Consider the following 19552-nt stretch of genomic DNA (forward strand, 5'->3'; position numbering starts at 1 on the left):
CCTGTTTACCATCAACCTGCCAAGGGACTACAGATGGAAATAAGACATGAAACGTTGATTTAGCTTGTCAGGGTTTTGGCGCCCCCTGTGGACAATGTATGTAGTGGAAAGTCCTCTTGATAGCACTGGTAGTACAGATATTTGGTAACCACTGGAAGTATGTATCTAGATAAGGTTGATCTAATCAAGTTTTTCAGTGATGTGAGAAAAGTTAGCTGGATTACTTGATCCTGGGTAAATAAAGAGTTGATTACCAAATATGGATCATTCTTATCTGGATTAAATTTTTTATACAACCGAGCCCTGGAGATGATCTAAATCTGGTGCAGTGCAGGTGATTGAGTTTTCCTGACATTGACAGCAGTAAACACAAGCTCTCAGAACTCAGCTGACTTCCACTCTCTAGAATTTATTTGATTATTAAAAAAAAATGAATGTATTTCCAGCATAATTAAAGCATTGTTGTTTAGATATCTAAGATGGAGATACCTTAAGACATATCTAAGTATTAACTGATTCAGAGTGGAAGAAGGGAAAAAAGGGTAACAATTAGAAATGTAAAGATCTTTAATTAGGATCTAAATATTTAATTTACATTTCTGTTGGTTTCAGTCACAGACAGAGTACACAAACAGTCATTCAATAATTCATTAAAACTGTTTGTCACTGAGCCTAGGAATTTAACATCGAGGCACATGTTGGGAATGAAAAAAAAAAAGTTTCAGAAACCTACTTTCAGTTTCCAGGCAGGACTAAATATGCTTGAGTTCGTAAACTTTTACCCAACTGGCTCAATCAAATACAAGAAAAGACCAGGCCTATTTTTATTATCACAACTTACTGATAAGTGGTATTTGAATCTGACAAGGTTTCCCCCATTTGTGTCCAGGTGTGGATTTCTGAAGTATTTTTGTGCCCCCTTCAGGCAGTTTAAGGGATTACAACCTGATGAGGTCCTTTGGGTCAGGGTTGCCTTCATCCTCTTGGTTGTTTTCACCAAAATAGAAGTTGTAACGGTAGAAAAGCCCAACCTGAAAGTCTGAACCGCTTCAGAAATACCTAGTACAAGAGTTGATTCTAAAAACAGTGTTTTTATTAAGGCACGCCAGTATATTCCTCAACATAACACGCTAAGCCTGATTCCTTAACAGAATATGATTCATATTTTAGGCAAACTGCTCAATGTCACTCTTCCTCTTCTTTTTGGATTTTGGTGGTTCAACATTATCACTTAAACTAGATGCGACATCTGAACTAGTTTCATGTTTCCTCTTTTTTTTAGGCTTGTCGGTAAGATAACCGCTCGAGTCACTGCCGCCTTGCACCTGAGAGAGCTCAATCTCCTCCTCCTCTTCTTTCACATGTTTTTCCTTTTTCTTTTTGTTCTTCTTTTTCTCACCAGCCTCATTGCCGTTTGCTTCATCCATTGTTCTGTTCAGCTCTTGTGTTGTGTTGCTTTCCAAAATAGTGGGTAAACTTTGGATCTCCTCCCCTGTCTGCTCCTTTTCTACTTTCTTCCTTTTCTTTGTTTTCTTATGGCCGTCGACAGGAGACTCCTCTGTGGGTTCTTGGCTTGTTTCTGCTGGTTCTGAATAGTCTGTGGTTCCATTGGACTCTGAGCTCTCACCCAAAGCCAGCAGCTCCTGCACCCTGAGAAAGATGAAACAATGCAATCAGTAAAGGGTTTTGTGACACACTGAAAATCACTTTTCTAAAAGATTACACAACAAGTTTATAGAAAGTAAGTGATCAAAGTAAAGAACCTGTCGAACACTTGGGAAAGGTTCAATTTCAAATTCCACTTGGAATAAAAACAAGTATGACAATTAATGGAGGATATGTGATAATATGTCAGATTTTCTAAAGATTGATTTCGATTGAGATGCCAGCAAGCAGAAGTTTGATGTAGAAAAATAACAGCTTTAGTGATTGTGGCGCACACTCTAAACCGTCCACTACACTGCTATAAAAAGTTCCTGCTAGGCATCCAATAAAGAAGAAAACTACGACAAATTTACCGCACGAGACAGGTAGGTTTGGACGAACTAACAGAAACCACTGTGACTGAACACGTACCTGGTCCTGTCTAGTCGTCCTCTGATCAGCAGGACCCCAAAAATATCAGCATCGAGGGCTGTCACTTCAAACTCCAGCTCTGCTCCGATTCTGGGCCCTGCATCCCGCCAGGTTTCCACAGCCACCAGGTTGGGTTTGGGTATGCTGGCATTGAAGCAGCCGTGCACCAGACAGCCTACATGACTCACACCCAGTTTATTCACCTTACCCTGAGAACAGACGCACAATAACATCAAAAAATAAAGCATGAAAGAGGAAAAAGATTGTTCTATAAAAATAAATCTTGATTTGTATTTGCTACTGCGGTGGAATTGCTGTAGTTATTTCGATTATAATGTACAGATGTAATTAGGGTTATTCACTGTTCTCTAATGTCAGTCAGACCGGACACAGTTCAGTTGTTATTAGAACACTAAGGACAGCTTAGAGAGTGTCAGCTGTTCTTCCTGATATCTGTAAGGATGTTTGGTAGACTTGTTGTCTGCTCCAGTGTTATGGACGTCACAGTTTAGTCTAGGTGGGTCAATGTGACCCTGAGAATGATAATGTCTTTTTGGGATATATGCGATGCCTTTCGAGAAGTTCAGCAGATGTGATTGAGCAAGACACGAGTACAGAAGTGTGATGTTGAATCATGTCTCCTCACGAGTATTCATCTGATGTATAAACTTTCATCAACGTCAGCCATCTGACGTCAACCGAGTCTTATTGTGTGGAGTCAAGTCTTAGTCATTTCTTCAACAGCTACTACTGATAAAAGAATCTGCAGATTGTTACAACTCTAGTCCTCACCACCAGCTGCTGTCCTTTTGTGGGCTGAAAGACGATGAAGTCGGCCTCTATGTCCATGTGGATGTATCCACTGTCATCATAGATGTTTCCATGCTGGCCTACTATCCTGATGTTGTCATATGCCATGGGTACTCCTTTTAGACTGCAACGAGACACAGATTCAAATGAATTAGCCTGGTGACGAATCCAACACATCTATACAGATCAACACTGCAACTTAACAGTCAGACGTACAGACCAAATAACTGCACATAATGTACATTGAAACACATGTCATCTACTGTCAAAAGAGACAATTCAAGTTTTTTGACATCATGGACCCACCACTGACAACAAACCAAGCACAAAGGTTTAAACTCCGCTTTACTGAAATGAAAGGTTGAATGAAGTATTTTGAAGTATGAAAGTTTTGTTTCATGACACAAAATCAAGGTAATGTAACCAAGACCAGCTGCACAATACAAAAGCTAAACAAATACATTGTAATGTATAGGTCAAAACAACAACACGGTCAGGGGGGCATTCTGAGAGAGCTCTAACTTTCCATGCAGAATTCTTACTTAATCACTAACAAAATATTATTTATCTTTATTTATTTATTCTTATTTATCTTATTATTATTATTATTATTATTATTATTATTATTATTCACAGTTAACCAACAGTGACGTGAAGGTAGCGACAACAGGTAGAAGGACAAACCAGGTAAAACTGGAAAGAAATACACATAGCATGGTTATAAATAGCTGTAATGGTGTTGTTACCTCTGAGAGAACCTGAGCAACTCGGCCTCCAGCTCCTCTTTTATACCTGTCCTCTTCTTGTTCAGGTACACGGGCGGCAGAGCGATGTGTCTCCGATGCGTGTTCATGACCAGACACGAGTACGGTGCTGACAGCAGCTCGGAGGCGGCAGCGAACGACGGGATACAGCACGACGCAGCGCCGGCGTCTCTGCCCGGTGCAGAGGACACTCCTGCCGGCTGGACGTGAGCAGTGGCGGCGGTGATTTCACCTGACATTCTCACTTGTTTGGAGTCGTCTTCGGCATGCTCTAAGTTCGCCATGCTGTTGAGGAAACCCCGGAAGAGTCAAGGCAGACTCTTTTCCTCTTTAAGGAAGGCTCAGCGGCTTTTAACTATCTACAACATTTCTTTACGTTGCCGCCTGGTGGGCAGGAGTAGAATAACATGCTCAGCCAAATTGTGATAGTCCAGCATCAAACATCGCTTACTTAAAAAAATAGTTTAATCCCAAAAGTATAAACATACTGCTGCATAACTTAAGGTTATTTTGTTTTAGTAAGTATCAGCAAAATATACATGACACGTACCCACATTTTTAACCTGTTTAAATACCATGTAAGATCTTACTACAACAGACAAGTGCATTCATTTAATTTATTTGTTTTTTCTATCCCCATTAATAAATTAAACGTACTTGTATGTTGCACAATTTGGCAACATCTACATATTCTTAGCTTATTCATTTGAAAAAGAACAAGTCCAAAGTCACAATTACTACTTTGAAAATAGCATATAAACTCTTGAACGCAGGCTTACTTTCACTTTAATGGCAATGTTTCATGCCCAAACATTGCTAGGGGTCCTTAAACTAAACTTGGTAGGTACAACTAGATTAAATTGTATCAAACAGATCGATAGAATTACAAAGGCCATGGTATATTCCCGAATAGCGATGCTGTAGCTTTTGCAAAGAATGGGAAGAGCAGGGCGTAAAAAGGGCAGTCACAGCAGGCTAGCTCCCAGCATAAACAAGTCTATATTTACTCCTATAAGCATTGAGACAAAAGGCAAAGCCTTTTCTTATTCTTCAGAACAAAGTTTTACTAAATGTGTTTGAACATTTTGGGGTGGGAACTATATAACTGAAACAAAATGTGCATATGCTTACCAACAGCCCTTTGAAGGTTGTTTAGTGGCTTGCTTTGTAATGCTGTAGAGCTGTTCATCTTATAAGAGACGCGCATTGATTCTGTATCCTGTTCTTACCTGCAATGGCACAATAAGATCATTAGGGTGACCTGAGGTGTCAATTAGAACAACTAATGCACATGCACACACACACATATACACAAACACAAACACACATACAGCCACAGAAATACACATAAACACATGCATAAAGAATACACTTGCACACATACACACTTGGTAATCTAGTACTGTTTTCTGACTGAGCAGCAACACAGGAGGTCACATGATTCAGCATTTCCCTAACACACACACACGCACACACACATGCAGTGCAGTGCAGATCTGGGGCTCTCTGGGGCACCGGGGCCCGCTCCTGTCTGCTTTCACAGTGATAAATAGTGACGTGGGCTATTAGTCAGCAAGTGCTCCCAGTGGCTTCTGCTGCTGTGGTCCCTGGTTAAAACACACACTCACACATATGCACACACACGCCATACACAAACACCATAATGAGGTACTGAGCAGCATGATGTTCTATAATTAAGTGTACATCTTCATTAGCCTTCACAGTCTTGTGTCCGTGTGTGTGCACGCGTGTAAGTGTGTGTTACATTGTTTCTGTTTCTGCTTTTGCTTTGTGAAGCACTGCATGTTTGTGAAGTTGAGAAGTGCTTTCAAACAGATTTACACCAGCACTTAACTTTATGATGAGCAAGTGTGAACCTTGAAGGCAGCTCTGTGTTAAAGAATGGTCCCATAGGAATCCACTGACTTCTTAACTCCTGTTGAAAATTGGAAGTGTTGACAGTGTGGAGCTCAAGTAGTTAATGTGTGATAATGTACATCAGATATCAAATAAATCCCACTGAAATGAAACACCATAGATACTTATAATACTTTTATTGATTTCTGTTTTATAAGAAGCATTTATAAAAATATTTAGATTTATAGTTACTGCTGTATACCTGATATACAAGCATTGATATACAGTACAGTACATAGTGCATTGCTGTATTTTCATGTCAAAGCATTCCATTAACAGATGATACATACAGATAGACCATTTCAAGATCTGCATTCCATAACAAACAGAGAGAATAAGGACACTAAGACTGAAATAGCTCTCCATAACAAATGAATCAGCTGCATGCTTGGTTTGTGCTCATCATTTCCAGGCTTCTGATTGGACAGAGTCTATCCTTTCTGCTCATTGGTTTCAAGGTCAGATGATGTCCTGCAGATGTCCATCACCTGAATTATCACCCAAACGACATCTGATCCGCTTCCTGGTTTGAACTTGTGGTTGCATAATTATCCAGGGTGTCTCCTTGTTGACAAAATGTCCCCTCTAAGACTCTGGTTGGGGAGAGAAGGGAAACCTGGTTTTACTGCCCTCCCTCCTTACAGTCAGGATATAGTTACTGCGTATGCTGCAGGACATGTAGGAAGAAGCAAACACTCATCATGGGGATGCTGTGGTGTGTCCGTTATAAGAGAGCTGAGGAATGCCGTTACTTGAGTTGTCCAGGATCTCCTGTTTGTGGACACACAGACACTTTTTTACTTTATATACACATGCCATCTTGCAGCTGTTGATGTTTAAGTCCATACTGTTTCAAGGAGAGGTTCTGTGACCTGTTAAACTGTGATGCTGTGGTAATGTTTTGTTTCTGTCCTATTGTTTTTTTTTTTGTAATGTGTACATTGTTACTAGTAGACCACCCAAAAAGAAAAATGTTTTTGTTCAGTACTGTAAGAAGTGTATGGAAAAATCTAAAGCTAAATTACACAAAAAAGGAAGTCAATACTTTTTCACAAGCTGGACAATTAGAGGCCATCTTTTGCTGTCGTGCCCTACCTTCTCGGTCATCTCGTGCGAGTGGTGGAGGGAATGCTCCCTCTCCAGGAACATCCTCTGCTGCTCTGAGCTGGCCAGGCGACAAGTCAGCCACGTAGATAATGTACAGGAGGAGATCCCTGATCGAGTCGGGAAAATAGAAGCAAAGCTATAGCAACAACCCAATTGTTTTCATTCTCAAGCACAAGTGAGCAATAGAATTTTAAATATTTAGCATTTTTGAGCTATGCCTCTTGGCAATATAAGTCTCTTTGTTTCCAGGGTGGTTCAAACATTCATCTTAACTGATATATCTGATAAAAAAAATAGTATTGTTCACGGTCAACAATTCGTAAACAATAAAAATATATCAAAAAATTTCGGCCCGGATCCCAATTTGTTTCTGTTCTGGTGATACCAGAAGGGCAGGTGTTTCTTAAATTCCAATAGGGGTTCCACATGTCACAAAACACAGGATTAAGATTGAATCACTGTTTTAAATCAGATCCTTATTTGTTACAGTAAAAAAAGAGTGACTATAAAACTTTGCTTTTACTATTTAATTAGTTGCAAAAATCCCAAACACTGTGATGCTTTCATCCGCTACCCGTCCTCGATCTTTATAAGTTTACAGGCAGGCTGAAGGACTCCAATGCATGCAAGTTCAATAATTCAGGATGTTATTTAAGTTTTCTGGCTTTCTGCTAACCCTGACTACCACTGCTTTCCCAACGCAAGCATCCTTGACTGATTTTGCCTTGCCTGCAGCAGCTTTTTTTTTTTTTTTTTTAGCTCAAAGTGCTTCTACTTTTTATTTCTTTTGGCTGTAAGGCTGCATCAAGACTAAGGCATCAACTCAGTTTTGTTACACCACTGTTATCACTGTTATCTCCCCTTTAGATAAAACAACCACTGTTTTCGGAGATAACAGTGGTTGTTTTATCTAAAGGGCGATTTAGGTAATCAACAAACAAACATAAATTACCTGACACATAAACTTGACTAAGAATTTTAATCATAATATTTTTCTGGAGGTTTTGCATTGTCAACTTGCTATTATTTAAGCATGCTAAAGTTAGTATTTGGCTCAACACACTGATTTATTTTGGATGTTTGAAGGAGTTTTATTTGTACTATGCAGCCACGCCAAAGGGTGAGTCATAGCAATAAGATATTTTGGGATGATTCATACTTTTGTTAGTTTATAAATGGAGGTGAGATTTACCTTCAGTTTAAACCTTTTAAACTATCTCCCTCATTTAGAAACGTCAACAAATTTATGATTTTACAATGTTCCTTTCCCCAAGTAGCAAACATATATCATAGAATCAAGTACAGTGTTGTCTTTAGTAATATTTATCTTACCCAGACAGGCCAGCGTCATGGCTGCCAGATGAATGGAGTGCATGGAGTCTGGCCGTTTGTTCAGCGCTCGAACAAACTGGAAGTTGAGGATCCCAGCGATCAGACCGCAGATACAGCACGCTGAAAACAGGATCATCTGAGGGAACGGAGAAAGAATGGTTTATGTTAATGCAAGATTTTCTTTTCTTACTACCAAAACCATAAATAAACTGACAAAAAGTGATGAGACGGGAGATAAACAAACTGCTATTAAGCTTCCTCTTCATCATTTTGCTGTTTTGCTCAATGGTCTGCTCTGGTGAGTAATGAGTGTCAGTCAAAATAAATCTCATTTTCTATTAGAAAATTGGATCACTCTCAAAGCACGCTGTCTCTTCCAGAAATATTGCGCGGCTTGTAAATATGCTTGCATCACTCACTTGCTGTACTTGTGCCGGTGTGTTGGTGGAGATTTTACTTTTAGTGTTAAATAAATCAAATTTTATGGATTGCTTCCTCAGAATTGTAACTGGAAAACTAAAACTAAATGCAAGAAACCCTTTTTTTCCAGGATCTCATGGAAAATGATTGCAGTTCACTTATCAAAATATATAGATTCAATTCTGCTTTTTAGTTACTGTGTATGCACGTGTGTGTGTGTGTGTGTGTGTGTGTGTGTGTGTGTGTGTGTGTGTGTGTGTGTGTCTGTTGTGTTTGGAGTTTAGGTTCTCTTTCATTGCTCCCAGTGCAGATGCCTTTAGTGCCTTTAACCGCATGGAAAAAAGGCCTCTCCAATTTCAGTCATTACCCGGGTGAAGTGTGGAAAGCAAACTGGCAGGAGTTCGGAGCCAACCAACCTAATGCAATCATCACCCCGCAGGCGGACAAGGAGGGAGGGCAAGAGAACATATGAGGAGAGGAAGATGGAGAAAATTTAGAGAGCAAGAGCGACTGTTGAGATGAGATGAGAGGATGAGATTTAGCGGGGAAGGAAGAGGGATGAAAGGTGGATAAACGAGATTAACTGAAAAGGGAAAAGAATAAGGCTAGAGATGGTGACAGGGGGGCAATAGGTGCGGATGAATAGGATGAGACGGAGAGAGAGGTTGAGGGATGTCTCTGTTACAGCAGATTGTGCTGACATTGATCCGTCATTAGTGCCCTCCCTGCAGGAGACAGAGAGAGTCATAGAGAAACACGAGGACTCGGGCGTACAGAGAGACTGAGAGCAGCTGAGGAAACAGACGAAAACAGAAGAGGAGAGGTGACTGCTTGTCTCCTCTGGTTTCCTCAGATGTCCTTTTCATATCAAACAGTGCACCTTGACAGCACAAATGTCAACCACATGTCCAGACTTGTCAATGTAAAGGATCAGACTATGCAGACATGTTTGCTGTCAATACCTACGAAGAAGCTTGTGCGTAATGTACAGTATTATTTCATAGTACATAATATTATATAATTTAAGTGTTTTGCTTATAAAAACAACTTCAAAAGAAGACACTTAGACACTGTGAAAGAGTGAATGAAAGGGGAAAACCCACAAATCAATGGGGATTATATGTAATCTGAGAAGGTTTCTTTGAAGACAAAACAACCAAGACCTTCAAGAGAAATTCATGGAAGTATAGTGCAGAACACTATTGTGACAAAATAACATCCTATATTCATTCAGTGTGTGTATTTTGAGAAATATATTAAATATGCTTGTTTGCTTTTGTGCCTGAAGTTAGATGAATTAATCAATACCACTTTTATCTGTTTGTTAAAGTAAGAGCCATGAGCTAGTTGGCATTGCTTAGTTTAGCATCGACACTGAAAACAGGGAAAGACAGCTACACTGACACTGACAAAAGCGGATGAAATCCAACCTATCAGCACTCCTAAAAAGTTTAAGAATTGGCATGTTACATTTCTACGCCTTTTGCAAAACAAAACGTTTTCTTATCTATACAATTTTAATCTGCATATTTCAAAGGTGCTGGTTGGGAGATTTGATTGCATTGGGACCCAGTTAGGTTAGCTGTTTCCCTCTTTTTCTATGCAACTCTAGGCAGCTGGATGCTTTGTTTTTACTGTACAGATTATACACTTATACAAAGATGGACGACATGACATACCCCCAAAAGTGAGGCCAAAACCTTTGGAGCACCTGATTGGCAGTATAGGTCATAAACTGCAGCTCCCTCTTTGACAACAGATTGGACAAGGGCCAAACTATAAAATAAAATAAAATATCAATTTAATATTTCTCGAACAATAAAGTTGTCTTTCAAGTTAGTTCTTATCTTGCTGATTCATGTCCAAGTGTATACTTTCCTGATAAGTTTTTGATTAGTAATTTGATGCAATAAAAATAGGTATCATGCTATGATTGACAGCTCTGTTGACATGTGCGTCTCCTGCCGCCCTGTGTGCACTATAGTTGAAGATAATGGTTAAAAGAAGACTATTACAAACACAAACACAAGAGGTATTGAACCTTCTAATAACCAGTCTGCTTCAAACTGACACAAGAATCTGTTCTGTGGGGGGCTGTAGTGGCCTGACGGGTCTTTGCTGTTTCATCAATTAAATGTTTTTTTTTTTGTTAGCAGAAAGGGCGGGTAATCAGAACCGCGGCACCGAGTTTACTGTGCAACTCTGGCTCCAAACATTTGTACAACAGAAGGAGGTGGAGATGGGCCCATTTTTATATAAAGTCAATAGTAAAGGTACCCCTCTGTCCACTCTGTCACTGAAAGCCTTTCCCGTGTCTGGCCAGAAAGTGCTATGCATAAAGAGAGATCACAGTCTAAAAGAGAATACAACAAAAGACGCTACATGGACACCAAAAAAGTAAATCAATGTACTTACAATAAGACCTGTCCTTTTTCGAGCACATAGCACTCCACACACCCCACAGACAAGGAACTGGAAAAAAAGAGAAAGAGATCAGAACAAAGGAGTAAATGAACACTTTAAAACTGTGTAGTACTTTGCTTTACGAGAAAAAAAGACGTCTAAAAACTCAATGAAATGTAAGCTATTTTTATCACCGCTCCCTAGTGTTCACAGCAGAGAGGGTAGATGGATTCTTTACACTCAGTTGGTTCAGATGCAATTTTCTCCCTCCAAAAATAGAGAGTGTCATTGAAGGCTTCCAGCAGGATCCATGTTTGTCCTGGAAGTCACTGATTCAGACTTAACTGGAGCAGCACGCTGGTGTATTATGATAGCAGATATTCCACTCACAGCACAAAGCGACAGCACGTTGAGAAGATCTTTTTGGCTGAAAGAGGATACAGTCAAAGGGGTGTTTCTGTTTGTATGTTTGTGTGTTTCCATAAGGAGAGAGTCTGATATTGCTCTCTGACATTCTCTTATTATATCACAGTTTGGAAACATTTTGAAATCTTTCAGGTAAGCTGATGGTTTATCTTTTACCTTTAATCATAGAATAGTAGTAACTAACTATAAAGTAACTTATTGGTTATATATTCAAGTTGGGCTTTTAGTGGTATCTTGTAATCCTCATCAATTTTTTCGTCTTCTTCTTAGTCTTATTGTTGGACACAAAATTAAATAAATACATAGCCTACATGGGAATTTGCGTCCCCCCCCCCTCTTTTTTTTAAACCCAAATAGAACTCTTTAAAAAAAAAAAAAAAATTGTTATGCTGGCATTACATTTATACACTTTTCCAGTTGGTAATAGGAACAATATTAAAATACTAAATACTAAATATTAATAAAGATACTGTTTCATAGCTCTAAATGAAGTGATTGTTTTCCTGTTTCAGCTGCAAACTAAATCTAAAATCAGAGATTGGATATAGTCCAACTCAAGGACTAGGATCAGTCAGATCTAATAACTGTAAGGTCCCAACAGGGGATCTAAACCTTTTGGTAATCACGAGACAGCAGTGGCTGATGCAGCAGACAGCATGATACAACTATGAGGCCAGACACATAGACCTCACATTGCATATCCAGCAACTTTAAGTATAGCAGCACACACTCACTATTCAACAAATGTCATGTTAAAATGTAAATTTAAGTCTTTGCTTTTTTTTCTGTTGGATGTACACCTAAATATTTGAACTCACTTCCGGAATATTATTTTGAACTATACAAAAGTCCAATGTTTACAAAGCCTATTTTTTTGTGACTCACATTTCCTGAGCTCCACGCACTTAAAGTAACAGGCAGCAGATAATTCAGGGATATATATAGCTACCAAGATTGTCAGGAACTCATCTTTTCATTACTCAGCAACAAACTGAAGACAGTCTGAGACCAAGAGGAGAACAGTCTCAGTGCTAAAAGCTTTGTCTATAACGAACACAGAGACAAAATGAATGCATGAATTAATGGAACTGATCTTTAGTTCCAGTACAGAGGCATCTAGTAGACAAACGGATGTTTGTGTCTCATTAAGTGAGAATAATTACCAATTTAATAGAGTTTTTTTAGGGATAATTTGTACATGGCTCAAGAGAGTTTGAAGCATTTATTGTATTTTTTAAAGCGATGGATTTGGAATAAAAGTTTTTACATTGAGACTAGCCATGTTTCTGTTGATATGAAAAAAAGCTTTAACTTTAAGCCAAATTTAGTCGGATAAATGCCTTATTTTAAGACGTAAAAACACCAGCATGCTATTTTATCCCAAAGTCATCACCCATTAATGCAAAAAAGCTAATGTTTCCCCTCAGTTTAAGATCCCCCAGATGTTACTTATCTTCTTCGAAAGTAATTAAGGTAAAAAGGTGAAACCAAAAGTTGTTCCGGGACGTACACATAGTCCGCTCCACACCGGGGACGCGTCCCCTTGCTGCGGCTTGTACTGGCCCCGGACCCAGCTGATGCCCACGGCTCCCAGGACGATACTCGCCACACCCAGGCCAACCTCCACCACGGACAACAGAAGCAGGCTCCACAGGATCTTGCGGCTGGAGCACATCCTGACCCGGGCATCTCTCCAGCTCCAGCAGGAGGAGGCGACAGGGGTAGTCGGACGGAAGGGCAGGGATAGAAAGGAGCCCAGTTCACGGAGCTCCGTGGACGACGTTCTCTATTACTTCATACCCGGTCGTAAAAAAACAAAACTGATTGTTCACAAAGTAAGTCCAAGAAGAGAACCAAGCATAGAGGGCACTTAGTGAAACACACAAGGGAGGTGGAAGATAGCTGCTCTGTTTGTAAAAAAAAAAAAAAACCACAAGCAGTCCGCTGAAGTTCCTCTGCTGCTGATGGGTGTGCTCCGCCTGTCGCTGTCCAGGGTACTTAAGCACCACAAACACACAATCCAGGGTCACAGCCAGGAGACAGCAGCTTCCGCCCCCAAGTGGAAACATTCATACACACCATTGGTTGAAATTTGATGGGTTACACAAAAGTCAGTTAGTTTAGTTAGGTAGGCTATCTAAATGGACCGGTTCCGTATTCAATTATACACTTTACAAGACTTTTGGAAACAAATAAAATACAAATAAGAGGGGTGCACTATGAAGCCAGGTCGACATACCCAGGTTGTTTGTTTTTAAAGGCTTGCTTAGAGATAAAGTTAGAGTTCATCTGTAGGCCATCACTATGGTTATCAACGTTATCTGTTAATTCAGACTATCTTGTTGAGGTTTCGGGGGCGTTTCGACGCGTCATGTGACGCCTCTTCCGCACAACGAGGAGCGCTGTCCTGCTGCGTGCGTGCTTCATTCACACTGTTATGATGAGATGCGAGAGTCTAAAGGGAAAATAATTGCGATTAAAACCTTTACTACTACTTAAAATAGGACCGTATGGAAAATGGAAGTGCAATAAAGTTGTATACTTTCACTTCATTAAATGCTTAGTATGGGGCCGAATAGAGGTCAAATCAATGTATCGATTAAAATGAGTCTATGATAAATAGGCTACCTGTAGATCTTTATTAGCCTATCTGCATTTTAGCTGCAAAACCGTGTTTCGCGGACATTGCAGGACCAAGAAGCAACATGATCCCGTGTTCTTAGACTTCCTCATAATTCTGAATAAATGATCTGCTGGCATTGAAGCACTCTTATAAATATAACCAGACTATGAGTGCAGAGTTACCATGGTGGTGTACCCAGGTTAAGAGACCAGTTTACCATCAGGTAAGACAAGATGGCTTGTTCAGCATCTTTAACAAAAGGTAATGACAGGAATTAATGGATTCAAAACTAACAACCTTCCAGTGACTGGTGCTGTTCACCTGCTGGAAAACAGTTAAACAGTATAGGGCCTATAATCAATTCACAGATATTATGAACTTATCACTACACTAATATATCATTATTAATCTTTTTCTTTCATTAGCAATCTTTTCACAAGTAGCAGTATCGTCTTCTAGGAGCTATGGAGGTACTTACAAACATTTAATCAAAATTCTGATCATTAAATTTGTTTCTTACTCTGCAGGGTAGGTGCCAGACGAAGTTGTTAACAGCACGCCACACTTAGCCTTTTTTTACATTCGTAGCAAGGATTCTTGATAAGTGATTTTACTTTTAAAAGAAAGCAGGATGAGAATTTGGTTAAAAATGTATATATATCTAGACTGAGAGCTATACGACACACCTTTGTCAACGGGGTCCCAAAAATGGAGTTCATCACAGGAGCTTTAATAAAGGGAAAGATCCATAATAAAAATAGTGCCTAATCTCATTTTAGAGTTTGTTCTAAATGTGCAAAAAGGATAAAGACTCACCTGTCAATGTTGCCATTGCTTTAGGTGGTAAAACTCTGAGGATTCACATGCAGCCTTTGCACAAGAGGACTGGCTTTGTCAGGATTGCATTGAAAGAATATATGCCCTAAAACATACCCACAGTATTATTTATCATTATAGAATTGTAGACGTGCCATTCTTTAAATTTCAGTAGCAAACTTTAAACTGAACGTTTACACATTCATGGTCCATCAGGTTGGTGTTCCCTCCTTCTTCAACAGCTATTTTTGAAATAAAATGGGCAACATCAAAAGTGCTAAAAGCTGCAGTGTCTTGAAAGTCCACCTGATTGGCTTACTAAGTGAGCATATATTATAAAAACGCCTAACTTCATAGAAGAATTACATTTCTTTACAATATGGAAAACCATTGTTTTGTTTTTAAGATAATTTTGTGCATGTAAAGTAAAGTAGAAAACAAACCAATACACCAACTACATCATGCTTTTTAAAAAGGCTGGAACATGTCATGGTGGATAATCAATCTCACACTTGATTAAACATACATCACATTTGAAAAATTAGCAGAAATCAGGCTGAAACAATTAGATTCCTGATGGGATGACACAAGGTTTGAGCGGCTGACACAGTTTAGTGTAAATACAACTCTTACTCTCTAAAGAAACATCATCTTCAAAAGCTCCAGAATAATAATACAATAAAATAGCATGTCATTTTAATTGTAGTGTGTTCTAAATATTGCATCTGTCATGAAGGCAACTAGAGATTTTGTCTTCATTTCGGTCTTGTACCAGTGAATAAAAATTAGAACATATATTGCAAAAAAAATGATGCAGTTATCAAACAACATCATTATTGTAGTCCTATACAGGTCATGTGGAAAACTATACTTTTCCAACCTCAGAAAAGCGTTTTCCTCTCAATAGGAACATCCCTGGTAAATATAAATGTTCAATAAAATACAGGTGAAATAAAATAAAAAGTCACTGAAAAATGTGTTTTTTTTACTCATAAGTCATGGGGAAAAGAAATCCTGCTTTTCAGGCTGAAGAAAAACTCTCTATATGACCCCCTCAGGCTATCTTAAAAATTGCAAAATCCAAAAGAGATTGAAAGCACGGCTGTTATCTGTGCATGAAAAGTCAGAGAAATATCATTTTATTAGATGTCAATAACAATATACCCCTTCCCAACTCCAAATGCTTCACCATAAGTAATTAAATGCGTTCCACCAAAAGTAACATTGCTGCTCTGGACAATTAAATGCATCGTTGATTCTTATTCAACTTTAACCAGCTACAAAAATCCCTGAATGTGTGAAAACATCACCCAAAGAACCACTTGTACAGATCAGGAACAACTCTGTACACTTTGTTAATGCTCAAATAATGACAAGCCTGGCAAATACCATGCACAAACTCATAATTCTCCTCAGTAAGATGGGGCCTCGTGTTGTAGAATTGCCGCCAATCAAAGTATCTCATATTGGAAAAATAATCTTTATCCAGCTTCAGGAGGAACTCAGCCAGTTTCACGGGAGCAGAAAAGTCATTAACATGTATGAAGGAGGTACCCGAGACAAAATCTTCATAGTTCAATCGCGTTGGGCCCAAAACTATTGGCACAGTACCTGCTGCAAGAGGTCCATTGAAAGCCTCGGTGATGTAGTCTCTGTGAATTGAATTCTCAAAGGAGAGGTAGAATTTGCAGCTGCTGATAGTCAGGAAATAGTCCTCACTTTTTGAGAACTCTGTAAAACACATCCACCTTGATGTGTTTCACGAGCTCTCTGTAGTAGTTAGAGCTCTCCCTTGATTCTGTGCTGACGTTGCTATCTACAATCCAACAAAGCAAGCGTTCCTTTTTTGGCAGCACAAAATCTTTATCCGTCTTATTAAAAGACACTGGCCAACGAAGCTGGATATCAGCATCCTTCCTGTAGCTTAGAGTCAGATTAAAAAGGCCTTGAATGCCTTCTATCCTGCGCATGTTCGAAGGGGAATCTGTGTTTAACCAGATCCACCTCTGAAATCTCGGTCTGGCTGAGGTGGGGAGGTTGGAGAGATCATCATTGATGCCTCTGTGAAAAATCAAAACTCCATGAGCGCTGGAGTATAAGGATCTATCGTCTGTGAGATGGCAGCTGTCAATCCCGAAAAGAGTGTCACAGCCTTGCAGATCAAACCTATTGTTTTCAGGTCACATCCACAGCAGCATGACGGGCTTGTTCTTCTTTTGTGTCATTGCAGTGCTGTTTGCTGCTTTTTTAACCTTCGCTGTGCTATGAAATTCAACCCACTTTCCCCATTGCTTTGGTTGAAGCAGTGGAGGAGGACATTTGTGAGATGGGAGTGACTTGTAGTACATTAAAAACAGAACTACAAATCCAGCTAGCATTAAACTCCCTGTGAGGATGACCTTTAAAACGGGAGCACAGGCCTTTTTACACCTGCAAGGACAGAAGAACCCTGTATCAAAATCATATTCATTTTGCTATCAGCAGCAGGTTCTTTTTAGAAAAGGTTATCCCATCGAGTTTCAAAGAAGCCTCTCTCTTGACGAATTTTGGAATGCAATTTTAAATTTTTCTAATCGATCAATAGAACAGTGAAAAAAATGACTACCCTCTTAAGTTAAGGACAAAAATGTCCTCTTCCAAAAAACTGCTAGAAAAAGCGTACAGAATAATATTTGTTTTTCTTTTTTTCTGCATAAATATCTTAAACAACTTCAGCCCTGCTCAAAACTACCAAACATTCAATCAGTTTGAGGAGTTTAACCATTTAAATGCCAGTTTGATTACTTGATGTCAGTGTTGTTATTTATGAAAAAACAAACACAAAAATATAGTTTTCCATATAACAAATGTTGGGGGGCTGGGGTATTTTAAAAAACTCTGTTTTTGAAATGTCAAAGATTAGCCAAAATATTAACTTTGATGCATTTTTAGTTTGTGTGTAGCATCAGATTTAAAGATGTACTACCCTCATTAAGTCATTAAGGACAAAAATGTCCACTTCCAAAAACTGCTGCAAAAAGTTGAATAATAATTGTGTTTTTTCATAAAAATATTAACATTATGTAATCAAACTGGCTTTTAAAGGGTTTAAATCCTGATAATTATTCAATATTTGATAGTTTTGATCAGGACTGAAGTTGATCAAAAGATTTATGCAGAAAAAAGCTGAAAAAAAGATTAATCTATAATATTTTTATAGCAGCTTTTTGGAAGTGGACATTTGTGTCCTTAATGACTTAAGAGGTTAAATTAAACTGAAGCCAGAGGGTACACCAATAAGCGTAAACTTGTGGCAAACAAAAACCTTCTTTTAAACAAGCAGAAATCTTGACAAGAACCACACTCATTGTTAAACCACCATGAGCCGTGTGTCTGCAGAGACCAAAAACAAACACAATGAAAGACTGACTACAAAACGTCTCTTTAAGACAAAGAAAACAAAATATTGCGGCCAGTTCTACTGGATCAACTAAGTGATGCACAAACAGACCAAAAGTGAACGGATGACCCTGTGTGAGACAGACTTGATCAAGTTGCAGATGATTTCCATGGAAACTGAAAATGATTGAAAAGAGCTAAAATGAAAACATGAAACTAACAGATGAAAACCTTGCAAATCTACATTTTCTTGAATTTTAATCACTTCTACTACTTCTACTACTGTTTCTTCATCTTCTACTACTCCTTTTACTTCTACTTCTTGTTCTTCTGCTTTTACTACTTTTACTTCTTCTACTTCTTATTATTCTGATTTTACTACTTTTTCTTCTTCTACTACTACTCTTCTTTTACTTTTTCCTCTTCTTCTACATCTACTTTTTCTTCATCTTCTACTAATCCTTCAGCTGTTTCTGCTAATTCTTCTTCATTTAGCAGTGTTTTGCAAAACATTTCAGCGGTCAGCATTCCCAAGCATTTTCCACAGGTAAATGCAAATTGTCTAGTTATTTTTGTCATTACAAATAAATCTTTGTGAAAAAAAATGTCCTCATGCCTCTTTTCACATTAAGAGTTTATTGCAGGTATTTCATTTGACTACAGAAAGGCCCCTGTTCGTATTCTCCTGCATCAGGTACTTCTGCATGAACACATTAAAGTAAAACTGGGCCACCCTCTCTCTGATGACGGGCTGTTACCTTTGAATCAATTTGGATATGCTGCACCAGCATGTCTTCCTGGGCACAAATCACAAAGTGACACCTTTGCAGGCCAGTGATCAACAGTTGACCCTGCACCTGCTAGTAGCACCAGTGGCTTTCACGAAGAGCCAAAGTGCCAAACTGCATTTCAAGGTATTTACAGTCAATAGTTCTTCACATTAGGGCACTTTATCTCAACCAGTCCAAATTGTTGGCTGTGCGGATGGATAGAAATTCAAGCCATCTGGTGAGGCACCAAGCAAAGGGGCATCCGGATGGATGACGAGGCCACAGGGCGTGTAGTTGACATTTTTCATCCTGCAGTCCTCCTGTGCTGCCTCAAACTCCATGTCGGCACCTCTTGTCGTTTCTGAAGTCTGCCTTGTTCCTTTGAGGATTCTTTCTGCAAGAGACTCTGCAGAGCTAGCTCCCCTCACAAAACACGGCTCTCTAAAACGCGAGGAAGTGATCCTAGATCTACAAAGCTGATGCCACTCCTGGTCTGCTGCCTGCTCTCTTGTCGTCGCCTCAACTTTATAGGCCTCATCCAATGTGACCGTCAAGCTTTCTCCTCCTGGGTGCACACACGCACACACTCTGTGGGGGTAAGTCTGAACTCCCCAAGAGGCAAGGATGGGTAAGGTGGAGGATCTTGGTGCATCTTCACTGACTTTGTGGGCAATATGTGCTGCTGGTACGAGAGCACACTCTCCTTTTGT

The 19552-nt window shown here is 39.2% G+C and overlaps 2 protein-coding genes and 1 pseudogene across 2 annotated transcripts; all 3 read right to left on the reverse strand.

Annotated features, from left to right (window-relative positions):
- Nucleotides 1–549: 549 nt before the first annotated feature.
- polr1f (RNA polymerase I subunit F) lies at nucleotides 550–3965 on the reverse strand. Its single transcript, XM_020631697.3, has 4 exons — nucleotides 3633–3965; nucleotides 2869–3010; nucleotides 2077–2285; nucleotides 550–1650 (listed from the first exon to the last, which is right to left on the reverse strand). The coding sequence occupies exons 1-4, from the start codon at nucleotides 3932–3934 to the stop codon at nucleotides 1167–1169; spliced, it is 1137 nt and encodes a 378-aa protein (XP_020487353.1). The 5' UTR covers nucleotides 3935–3965; the 3' UTR covers nucleotides 550–1166.
- A 1726-nt stretch (nucleotides 3966–5691) lies between these two features.
- LOC109982392 (transmembrane protein 196) lies at nucleotides 5692–13324 on the reverse strand. The gene is made up of 5 exons (XM_029276969.2): nucleotides 12766–13324; nucleotides 10842–10898; nucleotides 8007–8142; nucleotides 6663–6781; nucleotides 5692–6338 (listed from the first exon to the last, which is right to left on the reverse strand). The coding sequence occupies exons 1-5, from the start codon at nucleotides 12928–12930 to the stop codon at nucleotides 6267–6269; spliced, it is 549 nt and encodes a 182-aa protein (XP_029132802.1). The 5' UTR covers nucleotides 12931–13324; the 3' UTR covers nucleotides 5692–6266.
- Nucleotides 13325–16000: 2676 nt separating this feature from the next.
- LOC109982487 (4-galactosyl-N-acetylglucosaminide 3-alpha-L-fucosyltransferase 9-like) lies at nucleotides 16001–19183 on the reverse strand (annotated as a pseudogene).
- Between the last annotated feature and the right edge of the window lie 369 nt (nucleotides 19184–19552).

The sequence above is a fragment of the Labrus bergylta genome, chromosome 19 (assembly GCF_963930695.1).
Source record: "Labrus bergylta chromosome 19, fLabBer1.1, whole genome shotgun sequence".
NCBI lineage: Eukaryota > Metazoa > Chordata > Actinopteri > Labriformes > Labridae > Labrus > Labrus bergylta.

Bases quoted from the DNA above. Each gene is read 5' to 3' on its own strand.
- polr1f (XM_020631697.3), bottom strand. From the start codon at position 3,934: ATGGCGAACTTAGAGCATGCCGAAGACGACTCCAAACAAGTGAGAATG. The intron at 3,011-3,632 runs GTAACAACACCA...GTCTCGTTGCAG, and splicing joins TTGCTCAGGTTCTCTCAGAG to TCTAAAAGGAGTACCCATGG. The intron at 1,651-2,076 runs GTACGTGTTCAG...CATCTTTCTCAG, and splicing joins GGACGACTAGACAGGACCAG to GGTGCAGGAGCTGCTGGCTT.
- LOC109982392 (XM_029276969.2), bottom strand. From the start codon at position 12,930: ATGTGCTCCAGCCGCAAGATCCTGTGGAGCCTGCTTCTGTTGTCCGTG. The intron at 8,143-10,841 runs GTAAGTACATTG...CCGTTCCCTCAG, and splicing joins GAAAAAGGACAGGTCTTATT to ATGATCCTGTTTTCAGCGTG. The intron at 6,339-6,662 runs GTAGGGCACGAC...GTCCACAAACAG, and splicing joins CGCACGAGATGACCGAGAAG to GAGATCCTGGACAACTCAAG.